This window comes from Rhamphochromis longiceps, linkage group LG10 (assembly GCF_057381845.1).
Source record: "Rhamphochromis longiceps isolate RC_006_pf linkage group LG10, R_longiceps_female_GT1.1, whole genome shotgun sequence".
NCBI lineage: Eukaryota > Metazoa > Chordata > Actinopteri > Cichliformes > Cichlidae > Rhamphochromis > Rhamphochromis longiceps.
Genome location: NC_140566.1, coordinates 6,995,826 through 7,022,691, shown reverse-complemented (window position 1 = coordinate 7,022,691; position 26,866 = coordinate 6,995,826). Strand labels below are relative to the sequence as shown.

Sequence of the window (26,866 nt, the reverse complement as noted above, 5' to 3'; positions counted from 1 at the left end):
CTAAGCAGTGCGTGGAACACGGTGGGCAGGCTCTAGCGTTACATTGGGACCAGTCGTCAAGACGGTGGAAAGTAATTACCGGAAGCTTAGAGGTGTCTCCTTCATAACAAGAGCACATAACTAGTTCAGCTCCTTTAAGCAATAACACCAACTTTATACGACCCCCCCTGCGAAATTAGAAAATGTCAATGATAACAATTTTAATATATAAATATAAATGTGTTCTTTATTTCCAATTCAATCAACTGTAGGGAAAAACTAATAACTTGCGCTCGGTCGCTTTATCGTCAGTCTTCGATTGGTTTTCATCCCAAAAGGTAACCGGTTACAGTATACTTGGTTTTAAGTAACTTGACCACAGTTTTTCTCCCGGTCGCGGCTTCAGTGGATCCAATGAGGTGACGCCGCGTTCCGGGCCCGACAACTGAGAACAAGCCGGTGATAAGGGGAACCAAAACTACCGAGTGTGACAACAAAGAAGCTCTGAATAAAGATACCAACCGAGAAACTAACCTCATAACCCGCCTGGAAAAGCACAGTATGTTGGTGTCTTTCACTTTTATTTGTGCCGACTGAAGACTGATTCAATGCTAGCGCTGTAGCATTATATCGATAAATGTATGCTTTTATAGTGATGGTTTTGCAGACAGTATACTAGCTAACTGTAGCCTTCAACTTCTGTTAGTGGTCTTTGTATCAGCGTATCGGTACTTTTGTTTAGAGCGTACACTTCTGGTCCAGCTGTACTTGAGTAGACCGTTTACTGGTGTGTATCTCACCTGGCTCTGTAATGGTCAGGAGCGTGTTGGTCATCTTATCGTTAGCCAGCACGTATAGAGGTTCGGAAAAGCTAAAAAAGCGGTGGCGTATTAATATGTAATAAAATGAAAAAGTAAGGCTTTCTGGTGTACATCCGTTTTTCATTCATGTGTCATATCTCGATGGGTACTAGAAGTTTCTATTCGTGTTCCTTTTTGTTTTCTCCCTTTAACAAAAGCATTGTGCAGGTACTTGTGTGGATCTGAAGCTGTGGCTTCAGCACACTGTTTGATAATGCTATTAATGCCACGTGTTCAGAATAGTGTATGCCTAAGTAGGTGGAATCAGGTGCAATACATGTTTTTCATATCCTTAAGCCAAGGTCATCACCAGGCGAGGACACATTAAAACTTTTGGACAGTTGTTTAAAAACCGACACACAGCAGATAAAACAAGTCTGTTTTATCAAGACATATACTCTACAGTTGAAAAACGTTCAAGAAAAGTATAGGATAAATGAGCAAAAGAACATCTTAAAGCTTATGTGAGGATACTTGTTAGGACCAGCTAGGGTATATATCAGTTCTGCTAATGCCTTTATTTTTTTACTAAAATGTTTCCCTTTTCTGATTTTTACAGCTAGTGATGGAGGGTAGAAAGCTGGTGCCGGCTGCTCTCTTCTGTCTTGTTCTGGCAATGTTCCCTTCTCACATAGGTAACATAATAATTTAGCTTGACTTTTCTTCTGGTACTTAAGGTTAAAAGCAGCACAGTTTGAAACATGGTCTCATTGATGAACACATGCAGTGGAATAGAAAAAGTACACTGTAGGTAGGTGTTAGCTGTCTGCCTGCTTTACTTAACAATTGATCTTTTTGTCTCCAGTGACCGTGGCTGTCATGTCAGTTGACCTGGGCAGCGAGTGGATGAAAATAGCAATAGTTAAACCTGGCGTGCCAATGGAGATTGTTCTAAACAAGTGAGAGCACATTCCCAAATAGAGAAAATGGCACCATTGCGTTCCTTATTTCTTGTATATGCTCAAAAATAGAAGAAAAGCATGCGTTGCTACCATTGTATGTATTGTCTTTTCCATCAGGGAGTCGAGGAGGAAAACACCCACAGTTGTATGTCTCAAGGAGAACGAGAGACTTTTTGGAGACAGTGCAATGGGAGTAGTAAGACTTCTTCTAAAATTTCCAGAATTGACTTAATCGGCTAAATCACAACTGCATATTCAGATATTGCCATGTATGCTGTTAATGTTTCCATGCTTTGTACCACATTTCAGTCCGTCAAGAACCCCAAAAGTGTTTATAGACATCTCCAAAGCCTCCTGGGTAAAAAGCATGAGAACCTCCAGGTGGCACTCTACCAGAAACGTTTTCCTGAACACCATCTGCAGGAGGACCCAGTGAGAGGCACTGTCCACTTTAAAAACTCAGAGTGAGCCTCTTTATATGCTACCTTGTTTTTATTTATTCACTACACATTCACGCATATTCATATTACAAAATCTGTATACACTAGGAACAGATGTAAAGTAAACACCAAAAGTGTGTTATTGTGTGCTACCAGTGTGGCTTCACAGCTTTGACATTGATTCTTGGATCTCTGGAATTTCACTGGTCAATGCCATTCCTCCAGAAATTATTACCTGATTTTGTGTTTTGTTGTTGAGAGTTCTGCCTAACACAGGGGTGGGCAATTCCAGGCCTCGAGGGCCGGTGTCCTGCAGGTTTTAGATCTCACCCTGGGTCAACACACCTGAATAAAATGATTAGCTCATTACCAGGCCTCTGGAGAACTTCAGGACATGTTGAGAAGCTAATTTAGCCATTTAAATCAGCTGTGTTGGTTTAAGGACACATCTAAAACCTGCAGGGACACCGGCCCTTGAGGCCTGGAGTTGCCCACCCCTGGCCTAACACATCAGTCCAGAATTTTACCGATGTTATTAATCGGTTATTACCAGAAACACAACACTCTCCTAGTGAGGCTCACCTAAGTGTATTATGTTTCTGTCAGAGAAATGCAGTACACACCAGAGGAGCTCTTGGGGATGGTCCTTAATTACTCTCGTGGACTGGCTCAGGACTTTGCAGGTTAGTTTGCTTGACGCAGATGATGTATCATTGTGAGGCATGTTCACATATGTTCAGGACATATTAAAAAATAAAAACATTCTCTTCAATTCACAGAACAGACAATCAAAGATGCAGTGATCACTGTCCCAGCCTTCTTCAACCAGGCAGAGCGCAGGGCAGTCCTGCATGCTGCACACATTGCAGGTCTAAAGGTCCTTCAGCTCATCAATGACAACACGGCCGTGGCCTTAAACTATGGGGTCTTCAGGAGGAAAGATATTGACAGCACAGCTAAGGTAAAGGTTCAAGCTTCATACCTAAATACATGCATTAACTCTCATCCTACCAACACATTTTACATACGTGGACTACCAACTGGCGATCTCTGCGGACACTGCAAATAAGCAATCATAATCAACAACTACTCTTCGAGTAGATCTTCCTACATTCAGCAATTGGAGTTTTCCTCACTTGCAGAAAGATCCTTATTCCTCAGATTGGAGCTTGTATTGTGTCGTGATCATGTCAGATTCGTCTCTCATGCTTTAGCTTTTAGGTACACTAGATTTAGCAACATCTCCAATTAGGGCTGGGCCATATTATACCGTTCACGGTAATACCGGTATAATGTTAGGCAACGATAGGAAAATGAAATATCGCGATAGAATGGGAGTAAAACGCGCATGCGCAGTGCCTTTGTTTTCATACGCACATGGCCGATTGTTGAGTGAAATAGATGAACCAGAATTGGTTTGTAAAAATGGTGCAACTTCCGTGATGTGGAACTGGTTTGGTGTTTGTCCGTCAGATACACAACAAAGCAAATTTTTTTGCAGAACATGCAAGCGGCCGTTGTTATTGTCGTATTTGTCGGACTAAGATGCTCTTAAATCTAGGAGTAATCTGGGTCCTAAACTCCGTATGCAACACTGCAGCATCACTTAGAGTTAAAAACTGTCTAAATTCTTTCATCTTTAATAAAACGATCAGCATTGCTGCTTTACCAGGTGTAACTATAAAGTTTAACTTCCAGGCATCCATGAAAACAAAAGTTATTACATTTAACGGAGTTAGAAGTTAGCAGGAAGCTAGCGGAAGTTAGCTCGCTAGTTTCGCTAGTTACCTAAGCATGATATTACATGTTCTGACTGAGAGATTTCTGAAAAAAATCAAACGTACAGCTCTGCTATCACTTCCAACATAAATGAAGACAGGAAACTAAACAGCAGTGACGTTTGTAGGGTTACTGAAGTTGGGCTAGCTGGTATATAATGATGTGCTACGTGATCGCTAGCGACACAGCTATGTTAGCATAACATAAACAGTGAAGCTGGAGGACGAACACTAACACTTTTCCACTTATAAAAGTTAACGTGAAGGTTCTTCATGGTTAGAGACAAATGCAATCGCATGGCAGGATGCTGTAAACGGACCAAACTTCAGTCAGGAGAACAACTGAGATAATCCATCCACAATACGAGGTTAGTCATTAATATACTGCAACAACATGGGAATAGAGCAGCTGCCAGAGAATTCAACATTAATGAATCAATGGTACAGAAGTGGAGGAAGCAAGAAGAATGAGTTTAATAAAGTTTGATTTATCTGACTGCTTTTTTTCGCTTAATGTGCCTTATAATCCCGTGCACCTTATGGTCCGAAAAATGCGTACTGCACACTGCAGTTTAATGTTGCAAAGCACCTCTTTTTAACTTCAGTGGATATTATACATGGTTATGCTCAGGATATGTCAGCCCATTTCTACTGGAAATGCCTTTTGGTTAAACTTTCAGCAAGGAATTTGAATTTGCACTGTTACATTTTTATAAAGCTTTAATATACATAAAAACCAGCTTCTTGTTTAAGTGAAAATAAATGGAAGGTTGTCTTTTTGTGCTAGTAATGTTGTGGAGTTGTATTTTGTCTCGCATCAATTATATCGTCGGTTATATCGTTATCGCAAATTTTCAAATATATATCGTGATAAATATTTTTGGCCATATCGCCCTGCTCTATCTCCAATTATATGACAACTTGCAGTCTGGAAAATTCCCTTTCCATTTGATTTGATTTCATTTATTTCATAAAACTTTATTAATCTCAGAAAAAGTCTGACTACAGGGCTGATTGATCAGAGGTGATATTTGATGTTGTTTAAAAATGTGATGAGTGATTACAAACTGCTGAAAGCCTGATCTCGTTCCCTTCCAGCATGTGATGTTTTATGATATGGGCTCTGGCAGCACCACTGCCACAATCGTTACCTATCAGACTGTCAAAACCAAGGAGTCCGGGACTCAGCCCCAGTTACAGATCCGAGGTGTTGGGTGAGTCCATTGATCCATGCAGCGGCACTGCCACTGACAGAGAAGCAGATATTAGAGTTGATTCTGATAATGGTCGAACAAGAAAAAAACTTGGATATACCTAAACTAAAGGAGTTTGGAACTAGAGTAGAATAGAATAAACCTTTATTATCCCACGGATAAGAAATTTCGGTGTTACACAGCTCTTATAGCAAGGGGAATATAAAATATAAAAAGAAGACACAAAATGGTCCTCTATACATAAGCAACTGAAGTTCGTATATACAGGTAACAAAAATTGTATGGAGATGCGTACAAAATGTACAGGGATATGTATAAAATGTACAGTGGTCATCTTACTCACTAGTTTGTTTGTTCAAAGGATGTTAAACTGTGTTATAAACTACCTGCTTAAAATGTAATTCAGAGATTACAAAATATTTTTTGTTGGCTCTCTTATTCTATAAGCCTGATCACAGTCTAAGTTGCAGCTATAACAAGAATGCCAAATGCAGACACAAAACCTGCCTCTTATTTTATTATCTTAACAAAGATACACGTTCTATGTACAGTCCAGTAAGCTATCTGGGTATAGTTTTTGACTGTATACTGTATATGAAATACTGCATTCATACTTCTGATCATTTTACTTCCACTTAACGTTAATAACCACCTGTTTATTTGGCATCAGTGGGAAGTTTTTCCTTCCCCATGACGCTAAAGTGCTTGCTCACAGGGATTCGTCTGATTGTTCAGTTTTTCTGTGATATTGTAAGGTTTTTACCTTACAAAGTCCAAAAAGACATAGATGAGCGAGTTTGGTGTCGAAGTATAGAGTAGGTATGGCTGTTACTTATCTGCTGCATGGAAACAGGACAGTACTGTTTCCATTGTACGCCTCTGATTTCCAGTATATCTGCCATCTGCAGAAGTTCTCTGACACCGCAGTGGCAGGAGTTGGAATACAGGGAGCTGGTGCTTCATGCGTTTGCTTGTTTATCATGTTGTAGCTGTTACTAACTAGAAAGGGTTTTGTATTTGTTGGTCAGTATTAAAACTATTAAATTGTAATTTGCTCTATAAAATAACTGCCTACTTTACATCCATCCAGACTAAAGTGTGCAAATGTGTTCTAACTTAAGGTTTGATCGGGGTTTGGGGGGCTTTGAGATGGACCTGCGACTTCGTGACCACCTGGCCAGACTGTTCAATGAGCAAAAGAAGAGCAAGAAAGATGTGCGGGAAAATCACCGGGCTATGGCCAAGCTTCTCAAAGAAGCTCAGAGGCTCAAGACTGTGCTGAGTGCAAATGTAGACTTCATGGCCCAGGTGAGTCCAGAGACAGGAACTTCAAGCACTCACTCCGTCTTACCGGTTGCGTATGTCATTGTAATGGTCTATGTTGTAGCTAAAGTCACTGTGATAAACTGCAACACATGAAAACGCTTTGCCAGAATCTCAAAATCTGAAATCCACACTGCACTCTTAAACTCGCAGAAATCTTGCACTTTCTTACTTTATCTTTTTTCTTTTTTTAAATTACCCAGGTGGAAGGTTTGATGGATGACATTGACTTCAAAGCTAAGGTGACCAGGAGTGAGTTTGAAGAACTGTGTGCCGATCTGTTTGAAAGAGTGCCTCGGCCAGTGCAGGATGCCCTGACTGCTGCAGAGATGAAACTGGTCAGTATGCTCAACGTGACAGGATGTGGGCGGATTTGGCTCCAAACATGGGATACAACAACAGAATTAGAAGTTCTGTCATCACCAGACTATTAGACGTTTTATGTTTGTGACAACAGGAGGATATTGAGCAGGTGATTTTAGTAGGAGGCTCCACTCGTGTGCCAAAGGTCCAGGAAGTGCTCCTTAAAGCTGTGGGCAAGTAAGTGTTGTCCATAGAGATGTTTCCATCATTCTCAAAATTTTAATTTTCCAAACTATACTAAGTTTGTTTTCTCTACGTGCAGAGAGGAACTGGGGAAGAACATCAATGCAGATGAGGCAGCAGCCATGGGTGCAGTGTACCAGGCCGCTGCCCTGAGCAAGGCTTTTAAGGTCAAACCTTTCTTGGTTCGAGATGCAGCTGTTTTCCCCATTCAGGTCAGCATTCAGGTCCTCTGCTGCCTCAAACTGAGTGCATCATGAGTACAATCATACTTAACTGAGCTTTGATTAGTCTGATTAGAGTAATGGGAAATTCAGAGTAAAATCCATGTCAACACTGACTGCGTGACATCTCATTGTATTAGGTGGAGTTTACCCGGGAGGTGGAGGAGGAGGAAAGTGTCAAAACCTTGAAACATAACAAACGCATCCTGTTCCAGAGGATGGCAACCTACCCCCAGCGCAAGGTCATTACATTCAACCGTTACAACGATGACTTTGTTTTCAACATCAACTACGGTGACCTCAGCTTCCTCAGTCAGGAAGACCTCAGGTTGGAACTCTTTGAAAAATACTATGAAATGAGGTTCATTTTAACAGTTTATGGCAAAACCCCATAAAAAGAAGATATTTAAATGTATTCCATCCCATCAGTGTGTGCCCTCACGCTTTAATTGGATGCAAGTGTAAGGCAAAACTGTGTGCTTCTTGCTCGTGTGTCACAGTGTGTTCGGCTCTCTGAACCTGACCACAGTCAAGCTGTCTGGAGTGGGGAGTAGTTTTCAGAAGCATGCAGATGCAGAGTCGAAAGGAATTAAAGCCCACTTCAACATGGATGAAAGTGGAGTGCTCCTGCTAGACCGGGTCAGTTAAACTAACATGAGCTGCCTCACGACAGTCACTTATTCAAGTTCTGCCTTCTCCTCCTGGCAGAGTTTCAACAAAGCATTTCACTACTGTACTATCATTTGCAACTACTATTAAAAGAAGATAACTGTGCTTGTGGATTTCCTTTTTTTTAATCTTTGGCTGTAATGTTGGTAATTAGGATTGATGAATTTCAAGCCAAAACATTGGACTCCAAATGTGAAATCCAAACATGGGAGGATTGACGTTCCATGCTCACATAACAGCTTTCAGTGTTAATGGAAAAACTTTGTGATATTTAAGCAAACCAATGTTTAAAAAAATGTCATTTTCATACACAGGTGGAGTCTGTCTTTGAGACTGTGGTAGAGGAGAAAGAGGAGGAATCAACATTAACTAGTAGGTTTCTTGCAAACATGAGCCAGTGCTTGAATCCATTCTCAACTCATACTGCTAACATGAGGGGACTAACCCCAGACTGATATCTTGTGATGAAACTTTGACTGCAGCCAGACATCCAGTTAAAGCTGACACAAGCATCTGATACTGTTACATAAAAAGCTCTCTACTACAAAGTAGAAAAATGTAGCTTGACAGAGAAGTTAAATTGTTGGATTTTTGCTGATGTTTAGCACATAAGTTGATTAAGGCTCTGTGCCCTTTACTTTCTGCTTCCTGCCTTATTTGCTCATTATGCTAATGTGATAGCTAGTATTTAGTCACAGCTCGGACTCCTTTGGTGTCAGTAACAGTAACTGTTCAAAATTATTAGCGCTAAGACCAGCTTTATCAGTTGCAGTCATAGCAGAGGAGTTTATGCACTCCAGCAGCCAGGTCATTTTTAATTAAAAAGTTAATCATCTTAAATATTTTTGATGTTAAGATAAAAATTAATACGTTTACTTTTATTGAGTGACCTAAAGTCTGTTATAGAATAACTGCAAACACCTGTAGATGAGAACCCTCGTTCCTTGGCGACTCACTGCTCTTGTCCATCATTAACTCCTTTTTTTTTTTACCACTCACTTATGTTTCACTACTTCTGTTATGCAGCACACAGGAAGTTCTGCTCGTTTTGATTGATTTGACATCGTATGTACTTTTGCAATGGCCTATATTGTAGAGCGTGTGAGTTGTCGTATTTAACTGAGGGAACGATTTGCTGTCTTCCAGAACTCGGTAACACCATTTCCACTTTGTTTGGAGGAGGATCGTCAGAACCTGCTCCAAATGTAACTGAACCTGTTCAGGTAACGTCACCTATAAAAAGCAATACATGCTGGTCTAGGAATGTTAATACGTTCTTGCCAAGTGTGATTTAACTTTACCATTATATAAAGAACATAAATGGTTGTCCAACACTGAGCAAATGGTCGGCATGGCATTGGCTCTTGATTTGTTGTGCCTAGGATGAGGAGGAAGTACCTCCAGAATCTGGGAAGGACAGCAAGGATGAGGACGGCAAGGATGAGAATCACAAAGACAAGGCTACCAGTGAGAAACCCAGTGATTCAGAGAAGAATTCAAGTGAAGACAAAAACCAAGAAAAAGCCAAAGAGGCAGGAAGCACGACCGAGGCCAAGGTAAGAGCTTCATTTATAATACTCTGTGAAATGCCTCGGTCTGAATTCAAATGCTGACATTTATCTGCCTGTGCACCTTTTTAAAATTTTGTGTAGTGTTTGGTGAAAATGTATATTCATGAGAGATTAGCCTTCACAAAGCTGTTATTGATATTACCCATCTGTCTCCCGGCGAAGGAGGAAAAAGACGGAGACAAATCTGTAAACACTGAGGTGGAGAAGAAGGCCAGACCTCAGAAAAAGAGCAAAATCTCTGAAGAAATCACACTGGAACTCCTTATCAATGACATTGTTGATCCCACGGCCGATGACCTGACATCCTCTAAGAAAAAGTACAGCTTGATTTTCATTTATTTTCTGTTTTGGTTTCCTGGTTTTCTCAGCTAAAGGAGTCTTTGTGTGATTTCAGACTGCAGGATTTGACAGACCGAGATCTGGCCAAACAGGAACGAGAGAAAACACTCAACAGCTTGGAAGCTTTTATATTTGAGACACAGGTAAACAACATGAACATCCTGTGTGTACCTGTTTATGTTTATTTATTTACTGCAAGTGTTTTCTATCTGACATTCACACAGAAATACCCCAGCCCTCCCTCTCCCTGGCCATCACCCAGGAACTTTGATTCCAAACTTTTTTGTGTTAGGGAATGGCGACATGAAGGCTGAAAACATGTTAGCTTTTGGACCTTCTGATACTGAGCTAGGTCCGGAAGGGCTGAAGAAAGCTTGCTGGAAGTGATGTTGTAGTTCATGGACTGATGGTTTTGCTTCTGCTGTTGAGAACATCACTCTCTAGACTGGGAGGGAGGCAGCAGTGGTGGTGAAGAGCTGGTTAGTGGTGAGGTGAATGGCTTGTTGATAGGCAGGGTTTGAGTGCAGGGGTGTGGCTATGAAACTCTGAGTCCTAAGCATCCCAGAAACGACACAGAAAGTCATAAAGTCAAACATAATTTTTAAAAACACCAGTATAGGCTCATGAGGCCCTGATGGTAAAAAACTACATTTCCGCAAAATGACGTCACTTCTGGTTTCGGGCAGGACATGGCGGACATGCGATAGTTCGCGCTGATGGACGTAGGAAGTGTTACAAACAGCTGATCGGATCGGCAAAGTGTTCCTGGAATATTATGTTTTTGTTGCTGCAAGCAGTGTTGGTCAAGTTACTTGAAAAAAGTAATCAGTAACTAATTACTGATTACTTCCCCCCCAAAAGTAATCCCGTTACTTTACTGATTACTTATTTTCAAAAGTAATTAATTACTTAGTTACTTAGTTACTTTTTAAAAACACGATTTACAACCTGAAGAGGTGATAAAGCGATAGATCTACTTTCTACATTCTACTTTTTCTGCATAATCCATCATACAAAATGTAATCAAATGGAAAAGTCTCTTTTTTTAAACTTGTTTTATTAGTTTTAATCTTTTAACTTTATGCATCAAGCAAAAATTAAATTATATGCAACATTCACTGACTGGAAGAAATTTGTTTAACATTTAAACCTAATTTTTGCACATTCCAGCACATAAAATAAAATATGTTTTTTGTGTTTACACTCACTCTTTCAAATAAATGCAAGTAAAACACAGCAGAAAATATATAAAATCAAAGACTAGCGGTTCTGTTGCTCTATTCTCACCTATAAAGCAGGAGTGGCGTAGGCGGAGGTTAGGGTGCAGGTGTGCCACAGCGGTCAGTTGAAGAATCCGCGAGTTTCTCTCTGAATTTCACATTACGTCGTAGGGCACTAGGTGCTTGCTCGGAAGTTAAGGGGTTTTTTTTCGCTGTAAAAAGAAGTTTTCTTCCCACGCAGTGATCAGCGGACGCTAATGTTTTTGTCACTTTTTATGGAATCAAACTCAAAGTAAGGTCAGTACTTCCACGCTTTAAACGCTGCACGCTCATACTCTCTCCCGCACTCGATATATTATCCATTGTTCATCTGCACACAGCTGTTGCCACAAACATCGCACTCGCTTACGTCACTGTCATGAGACACTCTCGCAAGAAAATCACGGTTTTAGTAACGCAGTGTGCTTACGGGAAAGTAACAGTAATCTAATTACTGTTTTTGCAATGGTAATCCCTTACTTTACTCGTTACTCGAAAAAGTAATCGGATTACAGTAACTCGTTACAAGTAACGCGTTACTGCCCATCTCTGGCTGCAAGTGCTTTTTATTCAGTTTTTGCAAAGCTATATGTGGAAGGAAACTCTGACTTAGGACAAGCTGATGGCATAAGATGTAAGTACAACTCCTCCGGTTTCATATGCAAAAAAAATTATTGCGCTAGCTTACGTGGTTGCAGTGCTACCGGGATTTAAAAATAGTTATGCAAAACGGAGCGTGCCCGCTCCGACCGGCTTTAAAGGGTTAATAAACTCAGCCGTCTGCTCCTTGCTATCTAAAATATAACAGGACATTTGCGTAAATTCTCGATCATCTCACACTTCTGTTTAATCAGTTTTCCGTTTGACGTTTGTTCAGCTGTAATCTCAGCCAAACCGATTTACTCACAAAGAAATAAAATACTGAAAAAAGCCAAACAATAACATTTTTAGGTTATCTAAGTGACTTATATTTCATGTTTAACCTGAGTAGCGAAAGACCGCGGGGAGTTTGAAAACGATGTGCCGGGAGTTCGCTGTTCTCGCCCTGACTAGCTATTGAGCTGGTGGGTAACAGACGTCTCCAAAAACGTCGGAGCATTTTTGCAAATATGTGATGTCTTGTTTGAAGCTGAAGGATGTGGCCCCTAAATTTGGACACAGTGGGGGCTGCATCCTCCCAAGGCCTATTACGTCACAGCGATGTGACGAAGGCTGTCCAAATTTGTAGACTCCTCCAACGGAGTCAAGGCTCGCTAGAGCCGGCGAGAACCGCGGCACATCATTTTCAGAAAAAATAAGGCGACTAGTCAACTAATCGTTTGTGGTAGCCTTATTAAAGACCCTCAAGGTCACCTTACAACAAAATAAAAACATCAGGTAAACAAAAACTAAAAAAAAGAAGTTAAACAAGGTAAAAAATAGACTAAGACTGTGTCATGATAAAGCATATAGATGGGTTTTAAGATGCCAAGCAGAGTGCTGTTGTGTCTTTTGAGATGTGAAGGTGATGGCTGACAATGACAAAGCTTGAGTGCAGGGCCGCTCTTACAGCAACAGGGATAAAAGAATGAAAACAAATTCCTCTTACCATTTTGGCAATATCTGCTGGGGGCAGGAGCGTAGCAGGATGCTAATTCTTTGCCCCACTTCTTCCTTGCAGCCCATGCAGAAGGAACATAGCCACCATCCCAGGAGAATGAGAAACTGATTTTGAAACTCCTCGGATGCTGCGTCCACTGGGTCCATTCTGAGCAGAGTGTACAGTCATTAGGTGGAGTGTGAGGAGTGAGAGCTCAAATATAGGACACGAACACAGGCAGGCAGAATTATAATCTATAGAAACAACACAGTGGGTCCACATGAACTGGCATTCAGACAAAGAACAAGACTCTAAATACATAGAACGTGTGACAGCGGGGGAGAGGGACATATGGCTGAAAGGGAAGCAAAACTAAAAGTAAAGCATAAGGAACAGGCACTCTTAAAAATAAAGCATTAAGTGAGAAAACAGACACATGCATGAATGTACACAAGAGGTTATTTCAAGTTTCTGTATTAACCCTAAAGCATGGGTGTCAGACTCATTTTACATGGTGGGCCACATGTAGCTCACTTCGATCTTAAGCAGGCCGGACCAGTGAAACTCTCGTCACTGTCAGTGTAAAGAAGTTACATGTTTAATTGTTTTTCTGCATAATGAAGAAAAAGCTGCTGTGACAAAGGTAGAAATCTGCCAGCATGAAAAAGTTCTGGTAGCTCACTGCCCAGAGGCTGCCCAGCTTTGTTTTTTGTTTTTTGTTTTTTTAACTGTAGTTGTGGAAAAAAAAAACTTGAAATTTCTATAGTCTGTTTTTCACAAAGTTAGAAAGGTTTTATTAGAGACATAGCTTTTGCAAGCAGTGTTTCACAAATTATGCCAAATTGGCATCCTTTGCTGCTGGTTCAGTGAATTTTGGTCTAAGAATGATGAAACCTGCAGTTTCAGAATCTGTGAGATGTCAGCTTACAGCACCGGTAAACAGACATGTGGATCGTGTTTACGTCTTTTTATGGAATCTCCTGCTCTTTAATCGTTTGGTGTTTTACCTGTTTGGTGGTTGTTGAAATGGTTTTGTTGCTGAGATTTTGAAGTTTCTGTGGATACCACACGTCTATATTTAAATATATAGAGATATGGAACATTCCGTTTAACCTAATGTTCTCCCTCTCGCCCCCAGTACTGGGTAGCATTGAGTTTCAATAAGTTAATTGTTTATTGCTCAATTACTTTGTTTAGTGCGAATGGCCATATGGGAAGTTTTAATCATTAAGAAAAACTGTAAATACAGTTACAAGTCCATTTGTGTCTGTGTGCGGTGAGCACAGATCGCGCAAGTTAGGAATTCCAAATAACTTCAAGCGCACATTCAGGCCTATGAAGACTCACTTAGACACTCAGGCACTCTGTATCATTGACATGCAACCAGATGCTGCTAATTTTATGTTTTTGCTTGTTTCTTCACTTTTTCCCAACACGCTTGCATTTAAATCTGGCCCCCCATCTCTCTGTGTACCTGGCTGGTACTACTATACTTGCTGTCTTCAGAATGTCTGCCCCTCCTTCTTTCACATAATGGTATGATCCCAGTCTGACTTTGAGTCTGACTGGGCACATGGTGTGTCCATCAAAATAAAGTCCCACCCCCACTTGCATGGATTCTCAGCAGACCTAAAGACTTGTATACCAGCGATTAATAACTGACATATGAAACTATGTGGCACCCAGGCTGTACGTTTGACACCCCTGCTCTGAAGCAACCGGGAACTAGGACTAGAGTGAAAATTTCAAAGTTAAAAACAAATATACAACAAAATAAGAAATTAAATTCTTTTTCCCCATGTAAGGGTTCAGTATGCTCTTTTTCCAGGACAAGCTGTACCAGGAGGATTACCAGCAGGTGGTAACCGAGGAGGAGCAGGAACAGATCTCAGCCAAGCTGAAAGAGGTGTCTGAGTGGATGGATGAGGATGGCTATGCTGCCACCACCAAACAGCTGAGAGAAAAACTCTTTCAGCTGAAGAGCCTGTGCAAGGACATGTTTTTCAGGGTTGACGAACGACGCAAGTGGCCGGAGCACCTGGCCCGCCTGGAAAGCCTGCTCAATAGCTCCAGTTTCTTCTTAAAGTAAGTGGTTAGAAGGAAGGAAATGTAAAGTTAGTCATGAGCCAGTCGTTGACTGAGTTTTTGTTCTCTTAAAGGAGTGCGAGGCTGATCCCAGAAGATGATCAGATCTTTACTGACGTCGAGCTAAACATGCTAGAAAAAGTCATCAATGAAACAATGGTAGGTGGTGACAAGCTTTTTCTTGCCTGAAAGCCTGTGTATCTGAAAAGCCTTTCCTCTTGAGAGAAATCCAGGGTTTCTCGCCCAGACTTTACATGCCTGTTCACATGGGCTGAATTTGTTGCTATGTTTATAACTGAGCTTCGTGTGTGAAGTCACCTCTGCTTACTTTAGGTGTGGAAGAACGAGACGACAGCAGAGCAGGAGAAACGCTCTCCAAAAGAGCGACCGGTCTTGTTGTCCAAAGACATAGAGTCCAAACGGACTCTTCTTGAGCGAGAGGTCAACTACTTGTTTAACAAGGCCAAGTTTGCCAAGCCTAAACCCAAAGCCAAAAACAGTACAAGCACAGATAAAAGCAGCAAGGCTAACAGCACAGCTGAAGAAAATGTCAGCCCTCCTATAGAGGAAAGCACAGACACCAAGAGTGGTGGGTCAAACAGAAAAACACACATTCTTTCCCCATTATTCTGTTAAACTAATTAGAAGTGTATTAAAAGAACTTCATTATATCTTTTTTTTTCTTAAATTTAGATACAGGAAGTTCAGAAGAGATACCATCTGATGAAACCCCATCCACTGAGAGTACTCTCGACAGCCAGTCACAACCTAAAGAAGAATCCGCAACTACAGGTTTGTACACCACACCTGTTAATTAGTGTTAGTTAATGGAGCCAATTAATGGTTTGACAATCTTACTGCTTCCATAGAAACTGGAAGCCAAAGTAGCAGTCAGATCCTCCTAATCAAATGTAGTTGATTAACTAATGATCCACCTGTGACCACATGTATACAAACTTTGACCAAGAACCAAGCTGAGGTGGGTGTCTCCCGAGTAGAACCCGGGATAGATTTGGGACCCGCTGGTGAGACTATATCTATCGGCTGGCTTGAGACACCTCCGGCAGACTTCAACACCTAAAAATATAATTTCACTCACTCACCACTGTATCTCCAGCTTGCAGAGAGAACATGGTCATAGTGGAGCTTTTACTGTTTTGCATATTTATGGTTCCGATCTCTGTCCTTTTTTCCAGGAAAACTGGAGAGAACCCAACCTGAAAACCACATAGAGGATGAATTATAACAGCTGGAACTGTAGAAGAAAAAATATTTATTGACAGTGTCTAAATGTTCAGCTTCTCTCTCAGACTGTTTTTTTTGTTTGTTTTTTTTGTTTTTTTTGTCTCGTTGACTCATTTGTTGAACCTCTGGACACACGGTGAATAGGAACTGGACATTTTTCTGCTCCTTGTCTCCACTTGAGTGTTTCATCTTCATGGATTCTATAAATGAGAAGTAGTTTCACATGAATCAAGCCCCAGACTGCATTCTTCCTGACAAAATGCCTTTTCACCATTATCTTATCAATGCTAATCCAGAGGGAGCTGTTTGGCTAGTTTACAATGTCTTTAATAACAATATTTGATGTTTTAAGTTGGTGGATATACAAACCAAGTTAGTGCAGCACTTAACAGTTTTGGTTACAGTCACAGCGGATACAGTGTTCTTGTTTTTGCACCAACCTATAATTCCTTTGGCCCTTTAAATTGCTGCCAAAAGTGTCATCTAGTATATTAAGCATATGTAAAACTATAAGAATGAAAAATGTGTTAATTTATTGAAACTTTAACTACACATAATGTAGAGGAAGCCCCTATGTTTTTCAGCTAAAATTCTGAATCCAATGTTATCAGAAACATCCAGTGTAATGTTCAGAGGGTGGGATCCTGCCCTTCAGGGACAACTCGCTTATTTCTTTTTTTTTTTCTTTTTTTTTAAACATTTTTCCTAAAATTCTGCTACTCAATGGACATTTTATTTATTGGTAAATGTTCCGACATGTTATCCACCAGCAGCACTTACAGATATTCACATGGTAGTGTCCTTTATGTGGCCCTTAGTTTTGATAGTGGACTGCCCCCGTGTGTGCAGACAAAACAAGATAAATACTGAGCTCCCAAATGGTGATGATTTAACAGTTCAACAGTGAGTTCACGCATCTGCCTCCTGCTGTCATGATATGGCTGGATTTCAAAGACGTTTTCTACTGATGCTAATAAAGCTTTTGACAAGTGCTTCGATGTTGTTTTATGATGCCAGTCACACTGAGTGCTTTCAGAGTCTTCATATAAGCTGCTAGTAGAAGTGTTTAGCTTTTTGTTTACATAACAGTGTGGTGCACATGTTTGCACCATTTTTCCTGTTAGAACACGGGAGTAAGGGGTTTGGGTCTGCTATATCCTTCTCTGTACTCTGAATAATGCAAAAGAAATCAGGGTGGAACCAAGAATAAAATTTGGAATGGGAGATGGAAACGATTCCTGTATTCCTAAACTTAATAAAAATATTTTTGTTTGTAATTTTAAGACACTTTGAAGAGTAATGTATATGTTCCTCAGTTTTTGTAAGTGTCTTAGTAAGGCTGAACTGGGGTTGAACTGCATAGTCCCTGATTTACCATACTGTGTATGTTTAATATATGTACCTTTACAACTAAATTAAGGAAAAGATTTTAAAAGTGGCTTGGTTTGTAATTATTGAGGCTGCTCATTCAAAAACTGAAACAAAGTGAAAGGTGACATGAATCCTCCTGTCATTAGGATTATTACATTAAGAACTGAGGCTGGCTGAGGGGTTTGAGAATATATATAAATCACCCCTGGTGGCCAGAAATCCCAGGGCAGTTTTTTTTCCACACTTTGTGGAAAAAAACAACAAAAAATGGCATTGCATAAAGTATCTCCCACACAAATACCAGGACAGTAAATGAAATTCACCAGAAGTTGGAGGTGTCTGAGGATAATTCTCTCCAGGATCTTTATCAGGTGGGAAACAGACTACAGGTCAGGTTTGTGGCTCTGATTTGTCAAAACCACATAGAAAGTCTTACACTTCAGACCAATGCCCAGAGTACACTGCCGTACCCACTCCAAGGCTGGTTTTATGCTCTTGTGTCACGTAGCGATTTTCACATCACATCCTGTGTCACGAGACACAATCTTTGTTGCGCTTCAGCTGACAAGCAAAAGATCTTGGACAAGGGCAATGAGGTCATCAGCTGACTGGAAGAGAGCCAAGCAGATATGAATGGATATGGAACTAATTAAAAGCTCAAATTAATATTGTGTTTGTTCGTGGTTTTCACTTCAATTTATTTTAATATTTATGGTTATCTGCTAAAAGAATATGCAGACAGAAAATTCTGGTGGTCTCTTATTTTCTTGAATTATGCATATCTGTGGCTTATGGCATATTTAGGAGACCATCAAATATTGCTGGTATGTCAATATCAGTCACAGTAGTGTTGTTGTCAGCATGTAACTGTAACCATTTTCCAACACACTATGTTGGTTGGCTGTTGTATTGAATGTGTAATATATGACTCACCACAAAGAAAACATCTATACGTGCAGTTTATGAAATGTTTGGACCCTGAAGATTAAATTATGACCAAGGCAGGTTTCATTTTTTAATTTGTGTTTGTGTAATAAACATTCATTATATTTGTAAGCTTAAGTGGAATATGTTGGTAATAACATTAAATGTTTTCCATGAATACTAATGACAATAATATTGAGCCAAGTAACAGTTAACATATACCCTGCTGCAATGAAACAGCTAAACACTCCGTGCCAAGCCTTTGTAAACAGCATATGGCTAACTACAGGATCCTTCTGATTCTCATTTTTGGTTATTTTAAAAACAGACATTGAAAATATTGTACGTATTATTGAGAAAATGCATTCACTTTCAATTCAAATGGCCCTTGCAGAACTAATACTGGCAAAGTCCAAGTGTACTATGTGTATTTGTTAATGCGTTTATGAACAACAGCATACACACGAGGACTTCAAGCACAGGAGGGTCAAGAAATTTACATCTTCCGTTTAAATCGGGAGAAAATGTTCATGAATCATAAAAGAACAAAATTTTTAGTTTATTACAGTAACGTGAACTCAAATTCATAGCAACCTACTTTGACATATTAGTCAATGTGAAATCTTGTAAACACCTCGCATTGTTCCACTGAAGGCCAATCTCTTTTGTGAAAGGAAGAATCTAAATGAAGAGAGAGGGGAAAAAATACTTAGTACCCCTGAACACAACACCACAGCCAGAGAGGCCATTTCTGCTCAGCTGTCGTTTGTTCCATCGAAGAGACGAACAGCAAAACAACAAAAATAAAGACTTAACAGATTTCTTTATTGAAACACCATGACATAAACAATAAAACACATTTGCACGTAGCAGCATTGCGAAACTAAAACATGTTCCGGCCCATACTTGGTCCACTTTAAGAATGGATTTTTTCCCCCTATGGCCGTCATCACCACCCAGCCCGCAGAGTGCCTCCATTTTCCAGAGCCAAAAAACGCAACAACAGTCAATAAAAATGTCCCGATACTGTAAGTTATAACGCAGAAACAGCAACACCATCCCCGTTCGAAAGGTTGTTTATCAAAAAAAAATATATTAAAAAAAAAAGTGGCTGGCCCCACGGGAAACCTTTTGTCCCGGCTGAATCCAGACCTCTAGGCAGTTTGTTTTGTCTGTTTTTTACTTGCTCTTGGTCGGTTTCTCCGTCTTCTTGGGAAGGAGGACAGCCTGAATGTTGGGCAGCACTCCTCCTTGGGCGATGGTCACTCCCCCCAGCAGCTTGTTGAGCTCCTCGTCGTTTCGTACTGCCAGCTGGAGGTGCCGGGGAATGATTCTGGTCTTCTTGTTGTCCCTGGCCGCATTCCCTGCGAGCTCCAGGATCTCAGCAGTCAGATACTCCAGCACGGCCGCAAGGTACACGGGAGCCCCGGCGCCGACCCGCTCCGCGTAGTTTCCTTTGCGCAGCAGCCTGTGGACTCGACCCACCGGGAACTGGAGTCCGGCTCGAGAGGAGCGGGACTTGGCCTTTGCTCGGGCTTTGCCTCCGGTCTTTCCTCTGCCAGACATCCTTGATAATGTGGCTATTGACGACGTAAACAGTATAACAACCGTACAATGACGCCCTTAGAGCTTTACGTAATGCATTCGTGAATATAGCGCTATAAACCAGAAAGCGTTCTCCGATTGGACGAAAGGAACTGAACTCCACGAACCAATGGCACACCACATCCTTTACCAATGCAGGTCCTCGGATGAGCAATGGCCCAATCCTAAAGAAGGATCGGCACGCTTAGATTTACATAGACATGCTATAAATAGGAGATTGTGCAGGAGGCGGTATTTTGAGCTGTGCTGTGTTGGGGATTTAGTCAACGCGACGGAGAAACTGCCTGAGCCGGCAAAATTAACCCCGGGCCACAGAAAAGGCTCCCAGAAGGCCGTGAGCAAAACCCATAAGAGAAGGGGGCGCAAAAAGCAGGAAAGAGCTATGTTATTTACTTGTGTAATGGCACGGTAAGATAATGGCCATTGTTTTACACATAAGCAGGCATTACATTTTGTACTATGTATTTAATATGGTTGAAATACATCAAATGCATCAATAAACACTGTATGTAACTTTCTCATTTTCTTTAGACCACATAATTAAACGTTTATGTTACATAAAAAAAAACTGAAGTAATAGTCTTTGGTGCCAAAGAAAAACGATTACAGGTCACCAGAGAACTTCAATCTATACACCTAAAAACCACAAAACAGGCGAGAAATTTGGGTGTAGTAATGGATGCAGACCTAAACTTAGAAAAACACATTAAGACAATAACAAAATCAGCTTACTATCACCTCAAGAATATATCAAGGATAAAAGCTCTGATGTCTCAACAGGACCTGGAAAAACTAGTCCATGCATTCATCTTTAGTAGGCTTGATTACTGTAACAGCATCTTTACAGGTCTAACCAAAAAATCAGTCAGACAACTACAGCTCATTCAGAATTCTGCTGCTCGAGTCCTCACTAAGACCAAAGAAGTGGACCACCTGAGGTCTTCACACCGGCTGCCTGACCGTCAGAGGATAGACTTTAAAGTTCTGATGCTGGTCTATAAAGCTCTGAATGGTTTAGGACCAAAATACATCAGTGACCTCCTGACCCAGTATGAACTTTCCAGATCCCTCAGGTCATCTGGATCTGGTTTTTTATCAGTTCCCAGAGTCAGAACCAGACATGGAGAAGCTGCATTCAGCTTTTATGCTCCATATATCTGGAACAAACTCCCAGAAAGCCTCAGATCAGCTGAAACACTCAGTTTATTTAAATCCAGGTTGAAGACTCCCCTATTCCCAGCTGCATTTGAATAAAACACCAAATCCACACTTGTAAGCTTAAATTTCAAAACTTACATTTTAACTACTGATTTTATCTAGTGTTTTTTTTAATCAATTTTAAATCATGCTTTTTATTTGTTTTTGTTTTTTAATGTCTCTGTAAAGCACTTTGAATTACCTTGTTGTTGAATTGTGCTATATAAATAAACTTGCCTTGCCTTGCCTAAAAATGTATACCCCAATAAGTATATTACAGACAGCTACACAACACGAGGTCAGTCAGTTAGAAATACAAGTCTAATTTCAGCTTCACACTATTTTTCATTAGAAAAAATCAGATGGTTACATACTTAAATTTACATAAAGTGTCATAAATCTGCACTGTCATCAGCACATTTTTCACCAATGCAAAGGTAGTGGAGCCCAGGGTACGACTGGCCATTTTTGACTACTTTTCATTTTACCTTTAAAAACTATTTACTTTCCCTTGTTTGGTAAAATTATTTTCAGCATAATCTGACATGTCTGAATTTACAGTTATTTTTTTCATTCTGAGATACTGCATAAACACCAAATCACACAAAAATGAATTCAAAGTAGGAAGGGTTAGGGTTAGGGGTTAGTGAACCCCCCATGTTCAATGGTTTACTTTGCCAAATTCTTAATTTTTGCACCAGCACTGGAGAATGAAGAGAATGAATTCCATTAGAATCAGGCCTTACACTGAACGTCTTAATTCACTGGACCGGTCTGTTATGTTTTAATATAGTGTTTCATTTGTCTCCGATTTCTTCGTAGGGAACTTAAGTCTGACTTGTTAAAGTATGAATGTCTTTTTTTTTTTTTTTGCACAGCTTGTACACATTTTACTTTCACTTTACAAAATGGTTATTGTATTTAATTGTCATGAAGTGGAAAGAATGAGAGGACCCAAATGCAAACACTGGAACAGAACTTAAACTGAAAACGTGCCTTTATTTGTGGCAGAACAAAACACAAACGAAAAAGCAAAGGGAGACAAAGACTAAACTATCAAAACCTGAACTGGGAAACAACTAAACATAAGTACATGGAACATAAAGACCTGAAACCCAGACCATGAGGCACCTGAGACTCACAAACACAAGGGGAGATGAGCAGACAATCCAGCAACAAGCAATGAAAGATGGAAGATAGATTTATTTCACAAAGCAGCTGATGTGTAAGTGCTGTTTTAGCTTTGAAACTTAACATCGGCATTTTAACAAGTAAACTTAGTGGTTTGGCTAAAAAAGTGTATGCTCACTGGACACTTTATTAGGTACCCCTTGCTAGTGCCTTCCAGACCGCCTTAATTTGTACTAACAGATTCAACAAGGTTCCTTCAAAACTTTAGACTATATTCATGTGGGGTATATTACTGTGCATCGACACAGTGAGCAACAAACCCTCGGTAGGCTGTTGTAAAAAGGAAATGAAAATCAGATACGATTACACCACCTGCAGCCTGAAATGTTGATACAAGGCATATCTATGCTGAATTCTGACCTGATCATGTAAATGTTGCAGCAGAAATTGAGACTCATCAGCTAAGGCAAGGTGTTTTATACCTACCACTGTCCCGTTTTGGTGAGCCTATGCTAAATGTAGCCTCAGTTTCCTGTTCTTAGTTGACAGGAGTGGCCAACAGTGTGGTTTTCAGCAGCTGCAGCTCATGTTTTAAGCTTCATTTTCGGTCCATTTCGGTTACTATTGCTTTCTCCATCAGCTCGAAGCAAGTCCAGTTATTCTCTTATGACCTCTGAAATCAACAAGGCATTTTATTGCCACTCACTGGATATTTCACACAATTCTTTGTAAACCCTCGAGATGATTGTGTGGAAAAATTCCAAATCACCACCTGCAACTGCCATGTTCAAAGTCACTCAGTATAACCTTTCTTCCAGATTATAATGCTTGGTTTAACTAATGTGTCTATATGCTTAAATATACTGAGGTGCTGCCGTGTGACTGGCTGATACGAATATGATATAGATTAGATATTAACATTAATAAGCAGTTGAAAAGATGTACCTAACAAAGCAGCAGTGAGTGCACATCCATACATAGATAAAATCCATATTAGAAGAGTATATTAGTAATTTATAATAATGTTAAGAAATATACTCTAAAACACTTCTTCAGTAAAGACTCAGAGAAGAGAAACACACAGAACTTCTTGCTAGCAAAGGCAGCCTCCAGCACTGAGAAACTGCCCCGGTCTTTATTTATACTTCAGTGAGCGTTTGTTCCTTACATTGGAATGTGGAGGTGTGTGTGTGTGTGTGTGGGGCCCCATAAACAACTTCCCTTAACCTGCTGGTCTGGAAAATCCAACAGTTCATCTATATGTAAAAAAAAAAGCACTTAAACTACACTGAAAAAAAGGGACTGGCCATCTCTTGGATTTATGTAAGCATCTTGCATGCATTTAACACAATTGCCTCATGTTTTAAAGTTAAATGTAACTATATAGTGTAAAAACTACATGATATGCAGAAAGGGTGTATTAAATTGTTCATATCATGTTCAGGTGAAGTAAGTCAATAAGATAGCAACGTTAAATCTCGTGAAACCACGCGTGATTTCATCTCGCGGGCTTTGGATCGTGGTTTAAAAAAGGCATCCATCTCAGTCAAGTCGAGCAGCCAACTCTACGTTTTTGGTATGTCTTGATTTTTTAAATTCATTTTTACCATATTTCAGCCAAATGTAGTTAAACGTCTAGAGTGTAGAGTGTCGCCATGTAACATGCTAAAAAAGAGCCGTTAGCTTATTTGCTGTTTTATCTGTTGTCAAAGAATTGGCGCTTTTTCATTTGAATTTGTCTTTGGCACAAGAGCCGTAATATCACATTAAACCTAATTACGAGGCACTCATAACATAATTTGGTTTTCTGTGTGAATAGATTTGTCAACTGACTCTTCAGTTACATTGTGTATTTACTGCACCGTGGTGTTAGTGAGATTTTGGACATTGAACAGCTTTAGCTAATATCATCAGCGGCATTATGCTAGCTTACATCCCTACCCCTCCTGCCCTCACCTGCTGTCCTTTTGTTTTTGTTTTTGTTTTTTTTGCTGCACATTGAGAGATGACCTCTATTCTGCATTTCACCAGGAGTCAGCTGATGGATTGTGGGTTCAAGGTGTTATGGTAAGAAAGTATATTCTATTTTCGTTTCTGTAACTTAATTATAATAGGTTTTTTATAATTATTAGGTGCATGCATACTCACCCTATTAATACAACTGAGAGATCCAAAATCTGCCATAGGTTTAACTTATACCTGTATGTATTGCCAGAAAGGTGATTACTGGACTCGCATTAATGCACACTTGAACTGAAATGAGGTTGTAACTTGTGGGTTGTTGGGTTGCAAATCAGAAACAAACATCTTTGGATTTTTTTTAATCCCATAAGATCTGGAAACACAGTTTTTATTCAACAAAACATTACTGATTAACCAAGCACAGTGCCTGCTGTTATTTCAAAATAATTGTATGTCATTTCAGATAAAATGCAGCATTCCAGTGCATCCCAACCATGCCTTTACAGTCAAGGTTTCTGACGGAGCTGAGTTTTTCTCTGACAGTCTGCTGAAAGTGTTTGCAAAGTGATCGGGGGAACAGGGCACAAAGCTAAAGGATGTAGCTGCCATAATGACAGTAAGAACTTTAAAATTCTTTAACTACAAAGTGTATATGTATTGCATTAGGTCAGTAAAAGATTTTTATGCTACATCCATTGAAACAGTCAACTATTACCTGTGAGTAATGATTCCACTAAAAGGATGCCATAATTTTCGTCATGCATTTACTGGCCCACTGAGAAAAAATTATCTTTTTTTAAAAATAAATGTTCTGGAAACTATATATCCACAAAGTTGATGTCAAACAGGAACTTTTGATATTGCTTTGTAGATGCTGGTGTTGCATGTTGACTGGTTTAAAAAGTCAAGAGTTTTTGTCTGGGATCATTTTCTTCTGTGCTACTGAAAAGTTCACAAATCTCTGTTTTCTTTGTTATAATAGTCAAGGATGACATTAATGCTCGGAGTCCCTCATCAAAGTGCTCCGCATCTGTGTGAAAGACAATTGCAACATCTTGGTGCAGGAGTTCATGGTGAGTGTTTTATGAGTAGATTGTGGCTTTGCAACATTTAAAAATGCATTTAGTTATCCACTTGATCCTCATTGGACTGGTTAGGACCAGTAGTCCTCTTTAATAATTTGAAGTTCACATGAGGCCTGGTAGTGAAGCCCTTGAGGCCCCATCCCCACCCCTGTATTAGGGGTCACATCAGTGTGAAAAAACTTTAAATTTGTCATTCTAATGAACAAAGGAAAATCCCACCAATATTTATATTAGCTTTTGTTTGAAAAAATGACCAACTGACCAACAGCTAACCAAATTGTGGGGCTGAAAGTCTAAATTCTAACATCTTCTGAGTGACATAACCTGGATTTCTGATGGGCCGGTGTCTTTCTAACAAAAACTAATGTAAAGCATTTGAAATTATTATGTTTTTCACCCTCTCTTAGAAACTCTGTTAGACCATGAATGGCAGCATGGCAGGCCACTCTTTGGCTATAGCTATTTACTATGTTGCTTGCATTGGTTTAAATTACTCTAACATTAGAACTGGTAGATTCAAAAGAGATGAGTTTAAAAAGGAATCTTAAAGAAATGTTTTGTGTTTAACCAGGACTTGACTGAGGCCACTGCACAGATTGAGAAAACCACAATGAACATCTGTCTCCAGAGGATGCGGCAGGCAATGACTTTTCTGATGTTGTTCTTCAAGATCTGGATAACGTGACCTTTGCAGTAGCCATGCTGTTTGGACCTTTTTTATTCCTTCAACATGAGCTACCCATCACAACTCTGCTACACTTTTGAGGTGATTCAATGGGTGGTAATGGAGTTGGATGCAACTCAGCTCTCAAGAAAAGCTCACAACTAAGACAAAACTGCTCCTGCAACGAAGCTCACTGTTATGCATGTGAGGTGACCAGCTCTAGGTGAGAGGACATTTAAATCTCACACTTGTTCTGCTGCATTTTTGAAGCTCAATTCCAGGAACGGATCGCAGGGTTCATTTTTATATACTCTGCAACTGCCATGAGGACGAGCCGTTTTTTGTTGTTGTTTGTTTTTCCTTTTGCTCTGTACAAGTTCTGTTTGTCTGTTTGGCAGCATTTTTTAATTTCTCTTTGTATTTTTTCTTTCTTTTACTAGTGAAGAGATGTAGCGTGAACAGTTATACAGTCTAAATATCCCATATGGGTCGTGTGAAATGGTATTTTCAGTTTCATTCAGTTGAAGTAAAGAACGTTGAATATTTCTAAGTGTGCTGTTTTGAACCAAGATGTCACAGTATGATCAGTGCTGTAATTTTTGACAGTCACTGTATCAATGTTATTTTTGCGTCTCTTGAATAAAGGTTTTGACCTGCAAGTGCTAATTTCTTTAGTTATTGGGGTAAAATGGGAGGTGTTAATAGGAAGGTGTTTGCCAATTCAGTAACCTAATTTAATGTTAATGGAAACTAACATTACCTCAAATTGTTTAGTTATAATTGTTGTTTAACTGAATCTTGATGTCAGAGGCCTTAAATAGAATGTTTTGTATTGTTCTTTCCCAACATTTTTCAAAAGAAACAGTCCAATTTCTTTGCTGTGATTGATTCCAGAGAACATGGAAGAACTGACATTA

General features: G+C 39.9%; 2 protein-coding genes and 1 long non-coding RNA gene across 5 annotated transcripts; 2 read left to right on the top strand and 1 right to left on the bottom strand.

Moving 5' to 3' along the window:
* The first annotated feature begins 364 nt into the window (after window positions 1-364).
* Window positions 365-17,002, top strand: hyou1 (hypoxia up-regulated 1). The gene is made up of 24 exons (XM_085419994.1): window positions 365-538; window positions 1,399-1,474; window positions 1,645-1,738; window positions 1,859-1,937; window positions 2,051-2,205; window positions 2,788-2,864; window positions 2,961-3,142; window positions 5,058-5,173; window positions 6,295-6,481; window positions 6,700-6,834; window positions 6,954-7,036; window positions 7,122-7,254; window positions 7,404-7,591; window positions 7,764-7,902; window positions 8,247-8,304; window positions 9,079-9,155; window positions 9,315-9,488; window positions 9,666-9,820; window positions 9,898-9,985; window positions 14,509-14,765; window positions 14,840-14,924; window positions 15,099-15,354; window positions 15,459-15,557; window positions 15,962-17,002. The coding sequence occupies exons 2-24, from the start codon at window positions 1,405-1,407 to the stop codon at window positions 16,009-16,011; spliced, it is 2,937 nt and encodes a 978-aa protein (XP_085276120.1). The 5' UTR covers window positions 365-538; window positions 1,399-1,404; the 3' UTR covers window positions 16,012-17,002.
* Window positions 17,003-19,109: 2,107 nt separating this feature from the next.
* h2ax1 (H2A.X variant histone family member 1) lies at window positions 19,110-19,957 on the bottom strand. The gene has a single exon (XM_085420003.1). It carries the CDS (start codon window positions 19,869-19,871, stop codon window positions 19,485-19,487), a length of 387 nt encoding a protein of 128 aa, XP_085276129.1. The 5' UTR covers window positions 19,872-19,957; the 3' UTR covers window positions 19,110-19,484.
* A 3,569-nt stretch (window positions 19,958-23,526) lies between these two features.
* On the top strand, window positions 23,527-26,608 carry LOC146660236 (uncharacterized). 3 transcript variants are annotated; one of them, XR_014913445.1, is made up of 6 exons: window positions 23,527-23,561; window positions 23,683-23,814; window positions 24,242-24,305; window positions 24,664-24,816; window positions 25,183-25,273; window positions 25,857-26,608. It is a non-coding gene; the product is annotated as an uncharacterized LOC146660236 (long non-coding RNA). The 3 variants fall into 3 exon arrangements; XR_014913444.1 differs by having other exon boundaries at window positions 23,533-23,814; XR_014913443.1 differs by lacking the exons at window positions 23,527-23,561; window positions 23,683-23,814 and having other exon boundaries at window positions 23,894-24,305.
* The last annotated feature ends 258 nt before the right edge of the window (window positions 26,609-26,866 follow it).